The sequence below is a fragment of the Arachis stenosperma genome, chromosome 10 (assembly GCF_014773155.1).
Source record: "Arachis stenosperma cultivar V10309 chromosome 10, arast.V10309.gnm1.PFL2, whole genome shotgun sequence".
NCBI classification, from domain to species: Eukaryota; Viridiplantae; Streptophyta; class Magnoliopsida; order Fabales; family Fabaceae; genus Arachis; species Arachis stenosperma.
In genome coordinates, this window is record NC_080386.1 from 13496161 (window position 1) to 13508956 (window position 12796).

The window sequence follows — 12796 nt, forward strand, 5'->3', positions numbered from 1 at the left end:
TGTAACCTAAAATTGGGGATTGTCCAATCCATCGACAAAAAAAAAAAAAAAAAAAAAAAAAAAAAAAACAACGAAATATGACTCTAGTTTAGACAGTGACGCTTCTGGTGCTGAGAGTTATGAGGTAATCACAAGAGAATAATTCATGTAATTTTGCTTCAGATTTCCACGCTAGATGCTGCTCAATAAAACTTGTAACTAAAGATTTAAAAGTAACGATGTATACTTGGAAGACTCAACACAAGATTAGGACCCTAAAGTTCAACTATTCTTCAAATTTTTACTTTATAAATTTGAATCAAGGTACCAACAATTAAAGTAACTAGTTTCATATTACAGCAAGATAACATAGCTACAGGTACATTGAAGCTAACAGAATGGGGATAGACTGAAGCATCTCAGCTGGCACAGGAATAATGGCCATGAAGAAAAAAACAATCTGAAGATTACAACTGTTCCAACTGTTTATTAATATAACAATATAAATCATTACATCTAATAGCTACAAAATGTAAATAAATATCACCTACCTAAGAATAGAGGGAAAATCCTGTACACATTGATTTCTATATGCTGCAAACATTTTGACATGGTTTTGTTGTGCTCCAACGTACCATCAAACCATTTTGGTTGGTTCTTTGGTTTGTTTGTTTTGGCACCACAAAGTCTTTGGAGCAAAAAAATAAGGCTTGGACAATGTGGTAAACCCAAAATCAGAGAAAATATGAACGACTGTTGTTGGGAAATATAATTTCCACTTGCAATTGGACAGTATGTTCAAGTTCAAGACCCAGCAACATGTCACATAACAACAATGTAATGAACAGCAACAATACCATAAGTAACATCATTGCTTGATCAAACGAAGCTCCCAGTTGCCCTCACCATCAATCAGTCGTAGTTCCAAGGAATGGAAGGGTATTAATGCAGGACGCTAGGGGCACGAGAAAATACAATTAGTTTGATCCGATTTTGAATGAAGAATGACTTAATGTCCATGTTAAGTTCAGAGAAGGTAATAACTGGTCCAATTATGCTAGGGAGGTAATAACCAAAGTTACTTTATTTAACTTAACATTTATAATTTCATATATGCAACATCCATTTACAGTTACTACATCTAATATTACTCGATTATTCTAGCAGTAATTAAGAAATGCAAAATAAGATAAACGGTAATTAAGGAATGCAAAATAAGGTAATTTTGGACTGCTTTAAGCTGATTTTTTATTGTCTCTCAGATTTTTGTAACTGGTCCATAGAGAACAAAAACAAGTAAATATCCCAGCATGCATCTGTAAATCAGTTAAGGAATCCCGTAGCAAACAAGGCAAGTTTGAATGCTTGTAATTAATCATGATGAAGCATAATTTTAGAAGTTTAGGTAGTCTTACTTGCGAAGAAGTAACAAATGTGATTCCCATCTCCTTTGCAAGCCCATATAAGTGTTCTTCAACATCAACACTAGTGGCACTGTCATAATTGTTTTTTTCCAGACAATATGAAACATGGTTAATGAACAGAAAATACAACCAGAAAAAAAATATTACTCGAGAGATGGCAAAAGAAAGCCCAGGAAATCATACATACTTGGTGCACTCGTCAAGGATGCCAAATTTAGGCTTATGGAAGAACAACCGTGCCTTAAAGACAGAAGGTAAATGTCAGAGACCAAGCAAGAAAAGAATAGTACATGTAAATCATGATGTCATCCTCAAATTATGGATCAAGGTTTAAGACTTGCAAATGAAAATTATTGAAGCAATTTAACAAGCTCATACAGAACAGATATATATACATACCATGCCTAGCCTCTGTTGTTCTCCGAGAGAGAGAATATCTTCCCAGTTTAAAGTTGCATCCCAGCCACTCTTCTCCCTCTCTAGAAGATAATTCAACCGAACATTCTCTAGGATAACTTGTAAGTGTGAATCCAACACATGTCTGGCAAGTTGACTATTACCTGAATTTGCAAGATTGCAATGCAATTATCAGAGCTAAATGGCAAAACAAAATGAGTGTAACATAATTCAACATTTTGAACCATTAGAAGAGATCAACCAGTTATTACTGGTTTGCAAAAGGAAACTGACCAGAGTAATTCAGCAGAGCTAGTTTTAAAGAAAGGAGATCTTTATTTTAATGAAAAAGAGATTTTTGTGTCTGTAAAAAAAAAGGGATATTTCCAACATGATCGACACCAAGATACCTTTTCCGTAGATCTTCAATGCTTTAACTTCTGCTTCCTCACGGGACAGGGGATATATAATTTGATCACGCAGGGTTCCCAGGCAAGTATAGGGACGCTGAGGAACATAGAAAATGCCACAACCTGATCCAGCCTCTTGATCCTCACCTTCAGATGGTCTAGATAGTCTTCCACTTGCAATTGGCCAAAGTCCTCTAAGAACTCTGAAAATGGAACTTTTCCCACTACCATTTGGACCTTTAAAATTATGACATACATAAGATATAAATTCTAATGGCAAGTAAATTCCCTCATGTAAAATGGAAAATATAATAAAACAACAATTATACAAACCAGTAACGAGCAGACTTCCGCCAAGCGCAATGTCACATGTCAACTCTCTGGCCAACATCTTTTGAGTAGGAGTGACAATATCAACTTTTGAAAAGGAAATAACATCTTTAGAATGAGAATCTCTAACTGGATACGTATCAGCATCAATCATATTCCCTGTATCATCAAATATAATATTAGCTCATGATGACTGTTGTGAAGAATTACTGCTACACAAGGAGCAAGAAACTGTTTGGTATATGCAAAACTAATGATGATCAAATACCAGACTGTGCTGCCTCCAATAGTTCTTCAAGCTCAAAAATCCGATTAATACCACCAGAGAGCTCTACAAACTTTCTATTCAGTTCAAGGATGTCACCGAAAGCTAAAAAGCTTTGAGAAACAACAGATGCTAAGAACCTCAATGCATGTGCCAGCTCACCTGTTAAATATAATATTGTATGTTAGCAACCTAGCAGGGCACAAGGGGGAAATAAAAACTGTAAATGACAACAGTCCAAACGATCTTACCCTGAGTATTTATTGATGCACGGTCTCCCTTATGTTCCATGGCATACAACAAGCTCAGCAACCAAGTGACATTATGAGGGAGTTGCTTGGTGATAAAATCATCCAGTATACCAAACAACCACTTCTTTTTTAGAAGGTACTTGGAGTGGGTGAGAAGCTCTTTGAACCTTGATTCAACCATCTTCACAATTTTAAAGGGAACAATTTAGGGAAAGACAAGGATCATAGTGTATGAGGTGCAAGAAAAAGAAAAATATATAAGATGAACTGCTCTCTTCAAACCCAAGACGACTGATCACACTCCCCATAATCCACCCTAACATAAAATCAAATTTTACAAGAACACAACAAATCCCTGCAAGATTAAGTTGTGCGTCTAAGGTGTTTCTTGCTCCAGAAGGTTGCAAATGAAGGTAGAAAAGAAAAGGAGTGGAACAGAGTTTTATTTTTTGTCCCTTAAATCTTAATAGAGTCATGCAACAACATGTCCAAAATTTGAGCAGTAGAATGTAAATGAGTTGATAACTTTCAACAATCCCATATTTTAGCTGTGACAAGCTAATGATTTTCATTCTAAACTTTTAACCTTACTAAATAATAAAATAAGCATACAATAAAAAATACAAGAATATTATAGAGTTGGGATACTCACAGCCTTTTCTCGGGCACCACCTCCAAAGAAAGCAACAGATTCAGCATGAGTACAGAGTCTTTCATGCATGAACCTAGCAAAAATACAAAGTTTAAGAACCCAGAATAATCTATAAGGTACTTTCACACCATGTGAGAAGCAATGGATACTAGCATGGGTTTACCTGAAGGTTCCTTCAAGTTGTTGTTCTTGGCTTATCAAATCACCAAAATCAGGAGTAACAGTTCTTAGAAATCCTAGACCAAGTAACATATAAGCATAGAGTATTGCAACTCCCCTCTGACCAGTTAACAGCTTCATTCTCCATGTGAACCTTAAGAAAAACAAATGTACTTATTTAAGTCAAGAAGAAAACAACAGGAGCCAGATACCTTAATCCAAGCGCAGGTGAATAAATGCTAATTTCAATAGCTCAATTTGTTGAGAAAGGATAACTTATATAAGTTAAACTCCCATCTTACATTACCAAATAACTTTTTATCGAAAAAACTTTTCACTATATTATGGATTATGCCCATCTATTGATCATATAATATTATATAAAACATCACATTAAACATTTTGTGAATGAAATTACTTACCACAAGATATCCACAGATGGTTTTACCAATCCAGTGACCAGTCCAGACAAGTCTGTTGTTAACTTCTCCAAGTCATGAGTTATCCTCTGATCTGCGTCAATGTTTTTGCTTGCCATGTGGAAGACCTAAAATGAAGGATGCAACAAAACTTCAAAACCAAGTTCTAACATCTCCCTAAAGAACTTCAAATCCAAATAGATATATTCTTACTTTTCATAATGACAAAAAGAACAAAATCATATTTTGTCCTAAAAAATTCAATGCCATTCTCAAACAATTGCATAGTGGCCATTGGATGGCATTTCAAGACAGCATGCCCAATGGTTTTTCAGTGTGATTCGTAGAAGTCATTCACTTAAGCATACTTGTATTACTATTTCCATTTTCTAATAGGGCTGCTTCAGGAAATTGAACGATGTCATAAATCTAAAAGCTGTGCATGGGACTTCCCATTTATATATTGCAATGTACAGTGGAAGAACAAAACATTTCTATATTTGACAAAAGCCAACAGTTAACAGACACGCTGGAGCACTACGTGTCAAGGAAAAACAAACTGAAAAGTGAATTGTATTTGAAGAAGAAAAAGGAATAAGTTTTTTTAAGAAACAAGTTCAGCATTAAATAATAAATAGTACAAACGGCGTAGTTGGTGTATTTGGAATTGAGTTTTCCATAACAGAAACTTCTACAGTACTTAACTGTGATTCATTGAATTACAATCAATCATTTTAACATCACTGCAAGCATGTTTACAATCTCCAAAAATATGAGAAGAAAATGAACTAGCAAATAGTTCATAATCCAATTACCTTGTAGAATGCATTGTTTCTCAAGTAGTTCTTGAGTAGATGCTGTGTCAAACGAATCCGCCACCCAAGAGCTAGCCTAGCTGTCAAGTGTCTGAAGAACAAAATATTGTTTACTAAATTTTGGTGTGTAAAAGACTTGTGAAGTTTGATCATTTACTCTTTCACTAAATAAGAATCAACTTACACAGAATAAATTAAATCCATATCTTATAACAAAAAAATATGTAAAATATACATTTTCATTTTAGTGGTAAAAGTCAGAATAAACACAGATCCCAGATGCATTTGCATAATTACCTTATAGAAGGTGCAATGAAAGATGATGCAGCACTTTGTAGAACACTTAAACCAATCAACCGAATAAAGGCAGCTTTATCCTGCTCCAAAACAAACTTCACAGTGGTACCTGAGAACATAAAATTTCCTTTAATATTTTGAAGCATGGCCTTTACGGGAAGAAGAAAAGTTAAGATAAGAAAATACCATTCAACGATGCAATACGGTCTGAAACCCATGTTCTTGAAATAACAAGAAAAGCTACAGCAAGCAGTTGTGCACCTTGTTTATCAAACACGGTGGGTACCTGAAAGCAAGCAGTTGGCATAAAAAACATGTGCCCAAAATACATTGTTGTTGTATAACTATTATTTATGGTACATACATTGCACATCTTTAACAAAAATAACTAGCTTATAGCAGCTCATCAAGGAGAAAATGCACAAACAGCCACACACTCGCATTCATTTCATTCAAATAATGGCATGCATAGTTGTCGAACTGTAAATTGTTTGACCAATTTTTTAATTATGAAAAGAACATATGCTTGGAGAAGAGGAAACGTCAAACATGTAGAGACAGAGGGAGAGGAATGTGAAAGGCTCCAACTTGATTCTTTTGCATTTTCCTAATTTTAATTAATATCTCACTAATTGTCTAATTTGAACCTTGGGCTTTTGGTTTGGTCCAGTTATGAAGGGTAAAAACCAAATAAACCGGAAAAAAAAAAGGAACACACCAAACACAAATGTTAGCTATGAATTGTTGGTATAATTCGATTCGGATCTTGTGTCGGAATTCGACTAATTTTGGCATCACAGGCACGACTCAATGACATTGCCAATTCACCCCTATTCTTGTTTCGTTCAATGGCTGAATTTGATTGAACTGTACGGTTGTAACAACTATGATGGTCTGTATCATTTAAAGATAAGCTTGAATAAGAGAAATCTTAACAAAATGCACATACGGTAATGCTGAAGTAGGTCTTACTGTAATTTATCAGGAGATGTAGTGCAGCTTAGCCATATTTAAAGCTCTAAGATTTTAACATGACTGTTTAATAGATTATTTTTCAAGATAAAATTAGATCACTGTTTCCCTTTCCTAAATAAGCTGATTAACCCAAAACAAGTTGATCCAAATTTACCAGATTAATAAATAAAATCTATTGAAGACCAAATGAAGTTATTCCTAGCCAACCAAAAGGTAAAGGTGTGTTTAGTGTAGCTTATTTCATTCGTGTCAAAACGACTCATAATCAAAATATTTCTGAGGGATTATGAAAATATATTCCAGACAAAACAATTGACAACGAACATGCATAAAACCAAAATATAAGTTAGCAACCCAACAACAGTACCCCGAAGACTGACCAGCATACAAGAATTACAGGTTGCAGGGATGAACTTGAATAATTTAAGTTGGCTAAAGAGAGTAGATACTAATCATCGGGCTTATAATTCCCACAAACAAATATCAAGACCTAGGATTTTAATAAATATTAACAAACAAGCATCTAGAATTAAGCAAATCATTGAAGAACTCTAAAGAGTACATCTTCAGAACTCACCAATACTTTGCACATTGCAGCTATCCTCAATGGTAATACCCTTGTATTACCACGAAGTTGGGGCACAGCAGAGGGTGAAACAGCATTATTTTTAGACGGAGATGATGCTATCACTTTTGCAATATATGACTGAGCCTTTGAATTTGAGAATGCATAATCCTACATTAAAAAATGGTGTGGAATTCTTCATAAGCATTAACCAGCGTAAAATAATGAACAAAGAAGACGCAGAATGAACCAGATCAGAAAAATACAAACCTTCTTGCTCATGGAAAATGCACGTTGAACTGCTTTTGCATCACTCCGTCGTTTTGTCTCAGATGCCTTCATTGTATTGACCCCCACTTCAGTCGAAGAGTCCTCCCTGGGGTTTATATCTAAATCTTATAAACAATAACATCAAAAGTAGAAAATTGATATAAACATCACCATAAAGTACCAACCTTTTGTAATGAACACTCCACCCTCCTTCACCATCCAATGACAAAACCACATCGTGGAATGCAACTAAAGCCGGACGATGTGATATGGTAATGCATGATGTTCCCATTGCCCGTACTTTAGCACAAAACCGTTCTTCCATATCAGTAGTGACAGCACTAGTGCACTCATCAAGAATTGCAAATTTTGGCTTATGGTAGAAAAGTCTAGCCATGCCCAATCTCTGCTGTTCACCCAATGAAAGTTCGTCGCCCCAGTTTACCTCTTTTTCAGGTGGGTAACGGTCCAACAGGTATTCAAGGTCAACCTTTAATGCATATATATGCAATTCCCGTTAAAATTAATACAAACGAAAACTTATCTTTATAAACATTAATTAAAATTTTAAACAAAGAAAAAAAAGAACATATATAAGGGAATGCTAAACCTTCAGCTCTATACGGTAAAGGTTAGCAACCCCTCAGAGAGGATGCTAACCTTCACTCCAATAGGGTGAATGTTAGCAACCTTCATGGAGTGAAGGTTTGCATTCCCATATACATTCATATGCGGACATATTTGTGTGACACTAACAAAGATATGGATCAGATTTGAACTTTACATTTTTCAATAGCTCCACCATACCACTTTCTGTGAGTGGTTCAACCTCTTGATCTGCAGTGAGAGGATAAATTAATTGATCACGAAGTGTTCCCACAGCAGTGTACGGCCTTTGTGGCACATAGAATATCTCCTTGTTGAGATCAGCACCAATGCCTGGTTTTACAATATGTCCAGATATCAACGGCCAAAGACCGCCTAGAACACGGAAAAGCGAGCTCTTTCCACTGCCATTTGGACCTTCAGCCAAAGAAACATAATAACATGTCAAAGGTTAAATCAACCACAAGAAAAACCAAATAATAATAATAATAATCTTTTAAAAAAAAAGAATCATCAAAAACAGAGTTCTGATAACTACCTGTAATCAAAAGATTAGATCCTGACTCAACCCTAAGGGTCAGATCGTCCACCAAGACATTACCAGTGGGGGTGACAACCTGAATTCAGATGCATCATCACTATTAAAACATCATAACAAACACTATCTTAAATCAGCACTGAGAGAGAGTTGAGCAGACTTTACTTGCCTTGACACCAGAAAATTCAATATAGTTAGCTTCACTTAAGAAATTTTTGCTTCCTTTCCTTTGCAGTGAAGATTTCTCATCAACCATGCTTAGGTCCCTTGATACAGCCATCAACTCATAAATGCGATCAGCATACCCACTGCAAACAATTAGGGAAGTCATGACAACTATGCAGGCAAAATGAATCTTATGGAGGAATTGTAAGTACATGCCTAGTGACCAAAGAAAGTCTCTAATATCAACTTCTAAATATGACTGAAATGAATTATCAAGTACCTGAGACGATTAAGCCGTCTTGCACTGATAGAAAGAGTTCCTAGAGACTGAAACAGAGAAATTATGACACTTGTATGATATCTTAGATTGCTTAACATCTCTGCACGCCCTAGAGTTGAACTGTCAGGCCTTAGATGACCAGAAAAGAAAGGTTCTATGATCAATATAACGGCAACAGTAGCACCAAGGTACTTCAACAAAAAGTCCTGAATCATGCCAAACCACCAATGGTCATGTAGCACAACATTCATGTGTCTAACCAAGTTCTTAAACTTCTGTTGAATATGAGATTCTTCCCTCTTCTCTCCCCCATAAAATGCTATACTTTCTGAGTGAGTCCTTAATCGTGAGTGAAGCTGTCGATATTCTCCCTCCAATTGCTGCTCTTTAGACATAAGTTTCCCAAATGAAGGGGAGAAGTTTCTGATTGCAGCACCAGCTCCAAGTACATAGGCCTGAAGAGCCAGAACACTAAATTAAGAGGCAAGTGCTGGTTCTAATACAGCTCAAGAGGATGAGCAGTAGTCTGCTACTAATAAGGAATCTACAAAACAATACAGTTCAACTACGGAGTTACCAATATCCAGAAGACATATTTTGGGCTAGCATATGAACACAGCCTCCATGTGTATAGAAGTCCATCAGCAACTGCCGTTAGATCATCCTGTACAATTTCACTCAATTCTGAACAGAACCTTGGCACATCGCTGGCAATTCTTTGCTCTGGGTTATTTATCCGACCATCTACATGTGATATTTTGTAATACACCATGTTCTGAAAGAAAAACAAATGGTAAGAAAGCCAAATTATCGTACCACATTGTTTAGGCTTCATTCAGGCAACGGACACTACTCTTCTTAAACAACCAAAAAGATGAGCGAAGCCAATTTAACAATTTATACCTCAAAATAGTGGGAATGGATTAGCTTCGTCAATATTTTTCTGAAATGCAGGCTCAAAGTCCCTGTTATGTACTTTGATGTAGAGTGCATGGTTGATAAGAGGAAGCACAAAAGAATATTTTCTGAAATAAGCTGAAAAAACAATGGCACTCGTCGAAGAAATGCAGCACGAAATAGGAAGCCTTGCACTTTTGCTAGCCTGTTGCTCAAAGCAGTTCGAAACACCTGAAAATATTTGAAACTTTAAGTACCACTTATTTAACCTCTTTATTGTTTCTTTCTTGGGGAGTCAATCCATCTCTATTTTAGTATTTTTCCTGCCAAGTCATTTACTTGCACAAGCATGTTATTCACATGTTCATCTTCTTCTTAGCACTTGAATTCCTACAGGTAGGTAAGTGCAAATGGCTCCTTGTGCAATCCACGTAAAGTATTATGTTTAAATAGAGCGTAAAAAGCAATAAAGCTACACATACAGTCATATTTATAGTCAGAGGCAAGACCAAATAACCTTTCCAAAACTTCAAAACAAAAAAGAGTTGTTACTTTTTCCAAAGATGAGCATTCAGGTTTTCATTAAAGACCATATGGAGTATGGAAAAGGTGGAAAGAAAACAGGAGCTTTTTCATCCTACATGCATAAGAAAATATGCTGAAAGGGATAGTGGTTATTTTTGGCAAGTAGGTATGTCCAATATATTTCAAAGTCACTATTCCTCCTTTGTTTTCACTTGATAAGGGCTATTTTCATATTTGAAGAAATATGAATCTCATTTCCAACTACCTTTTTTCAACATACACTGGTTAAGCGGGCATCACTTTCCACTAACTCTAATCTTCTATGAGACACTCCATTCTAAAATACAAAAAAAAAAAAAAGAGATAAATAATAACACCACATATATCTTCAACTCTAACATTGCACCATGTTCCTCTTGATGATAAATACCAGCAGGAGATAAAAACAATTATATCCACCCAGTTAAGGTGCTCAAAGTATATTCCAAATTTTTACCAAAAAATGAATGACATGGTTACTAATTTACCTGACTTTGATAATGATTGATATTTAGCATTCAAGATATAACTCCAAGAAGTGGGGGCATTCACAAAGTCAGGAATTTTTCTCATAACCCCTAAGGATTATTTGATGAAATTAAATAAGATGAATATCTAAATACAAATTAAATTATGGTTTCATTCTACACTAACATTGAAGGCAAACACCAAGCATAATCATCCACAATAAAATTGGCTTACCACTATGCCAACTAAAGCTAAAAGGTCCCTTGCACCTAATTTGCCCATCTCAGATAGAAGAATTGCAGCAAGGACTTGAAGAGACTTCAACCCCCCTTTCTTTTGTTTATTTTTTGATGCTGTAGAACCCTTCACAACCTCCTCTGTTGTGACTTGGTTATCATCATTGTGCCCGTTACAATGACCTAAATCACGTCTATTAAACCTTGACCTTGATTGCATATATGCAGCTGTTCCACCAGCAACGAAGATACCAGTTGCAAACAGTAACGTTTTCCTGACATTATCCACAAGGAGAGAATGAAAAATGGTATAACATACAATGAAATTATTTCAACAATCTAATGAGTTTATTAATACCAGTCCTTTAAGGTGATGATGAGTAAAATATACTATTGCAAATTAAAAAAAAACAAGATAACAGATAACTATATAATGAAACATATACTAGTGTCTAGTGTTGAGTACCACTGCTATTTACTACATAGGTCTCATGACTTTTACCATATTGTTTCACATTTTGAAAGATAACACATCCTATTTTCAGAACTTATTTAGCTACTGATAAGCAAATAACTCATGCAATTATATATTTCACATAGTTGGTCAAAAGAATAAGTAAACAGTCCGCCATTCGATATTGAAATGAAATTGAATATCACCAAAGAAACTCCGTACCTCCTTGAAGCCAGAAAATTCTGGCCATGCTTAGTTAGTTGCAACAGTTGAAGTGAAGACATAGTGGAAGATTAACCTCTCCCTTATCAAAGAATAGAAGCGTTACGTTTGCTCCTCCTGCATCACGAGATTGAAAATCTAACAGACATTAAATTCCACACCAAAAAACTGATACATCAGCAGCAGGAACTGCAGGAATTATAAATCTCCAGGAACAGTAAGCAGGCTTTATATGCACCAAGCTCCTAACTTTCATTCTCAATTTTCAATTTGTGCATCATCTGAACCACAATTTTCATAAACTAAAAGAAATAATTTCTCTTTAACCATTCATCACAATTGAGATTAGACCGTTCAGCACAATATCTTCTAGAAACCGTACAATTCTAGTAGACAGTAGACATTAGCAGTAGGAGTAGCTTGTACGAAACGAAACGACACAATAATAAATAATTAATGAGAAACTAACCTTGTAAGGTAGAGAGAGTTAACCATACTACGCCACCTCAAAGTTTCTAGCTCAAAAGTAGCATGGACCAACAAAAACGCTGATTGGTGTTAGAACTAGTCCTCCTCGGCAACGATCAGAATCGGGACTCAGAAAATCGGTGTAATTCGAATAAAACAGAGAAGAAAACAAGAAAAAGATAGGATAGGAAAACAGCTGAGGTTTTCAGAGTGAAGAAGGAATAGGTGGAAACGGTGTCGTAAGGGGCTGGGATACCTAAGTGGGTATAGATGATTGTTGGAGAGAGAGAGAGAGAGGGGTTCAGCCTTGGGAGAACAAAAACCAAGAATAAAATAAAGAAAGAAATGTGAAGGGATTGATTTGGGGGAAGAAAGAAGAATGGGTTGTTGTCGTGTGAGAAGTGAGATCAATGCGAGGACAAGAAAGAGGTAGCAGAGAGCAGTGGGTGTTCGTCAATCTTTAGGTCGGGTTCCTGGTAAGTGCTAATGCCTAATGGGTCGAATCCCACACCAACCAACCACTACTGGTTTTTCATTAATAATAATTATTCAGCATTAATAGAGGATCATTAAAATTTATTATTTTAATTATTAATTAATTATTAATATTTAAAATTATAAATTAAAATATGTTATTAAATTAAAAATTAAATTAATAATTAAAATAATAGTAAGAATAATAAATTTTGAC

At 35.5% G+C, this 12796-nt stretch overlaps 1 protein-coding gene across 1 annotated transcript; it reads right to left on the bottom strand.

Moving 5' to 3' along the window:
• Positions 1-266: 266 nt before the first annotated feature.
• LOC130954204 (ABC transporter D family member 1-like) lies at positions 267-12580 on the bottom strand. Its single transcript, XM_057880933.1, has 26 exons — positions 12107-12580; positions 11638-11754; positions 10960-11236; positions 9700-9924; positions 9374-9571; positions 8797-9251; positions 8521-8659; positions 8352-8430; positions 7992-8230; positions 7393-7697; positions 7208-7313; positions 6950-7108; positions 5584-5683; positions 5398-5506; positions 5101-5191; positions 4289-4413; positions 3871-4020; positions 3708-3780; positions 3056-3236; positions 2808-2966; positions 2543-2698; positions 2210-2446; positions 1803-1963; positions 1591-1643; positions 1395-1473; positions 267-934 (listed from the first exon to the last, which is right to left on the bottom strand). Exons 2-26 carry the CDS (start codon positions 11697-11699, stop codon positions 848-850), a joined length of 4005 nt encoding a protein of 1334 aa, XP_057736916.1. The 5' UTR covers positions 11700-11754; positions 12107-12580; the 3' UTR covers positions 267-847.
• Positions 12581-12796: the final 216 nt, after the last annotated feature.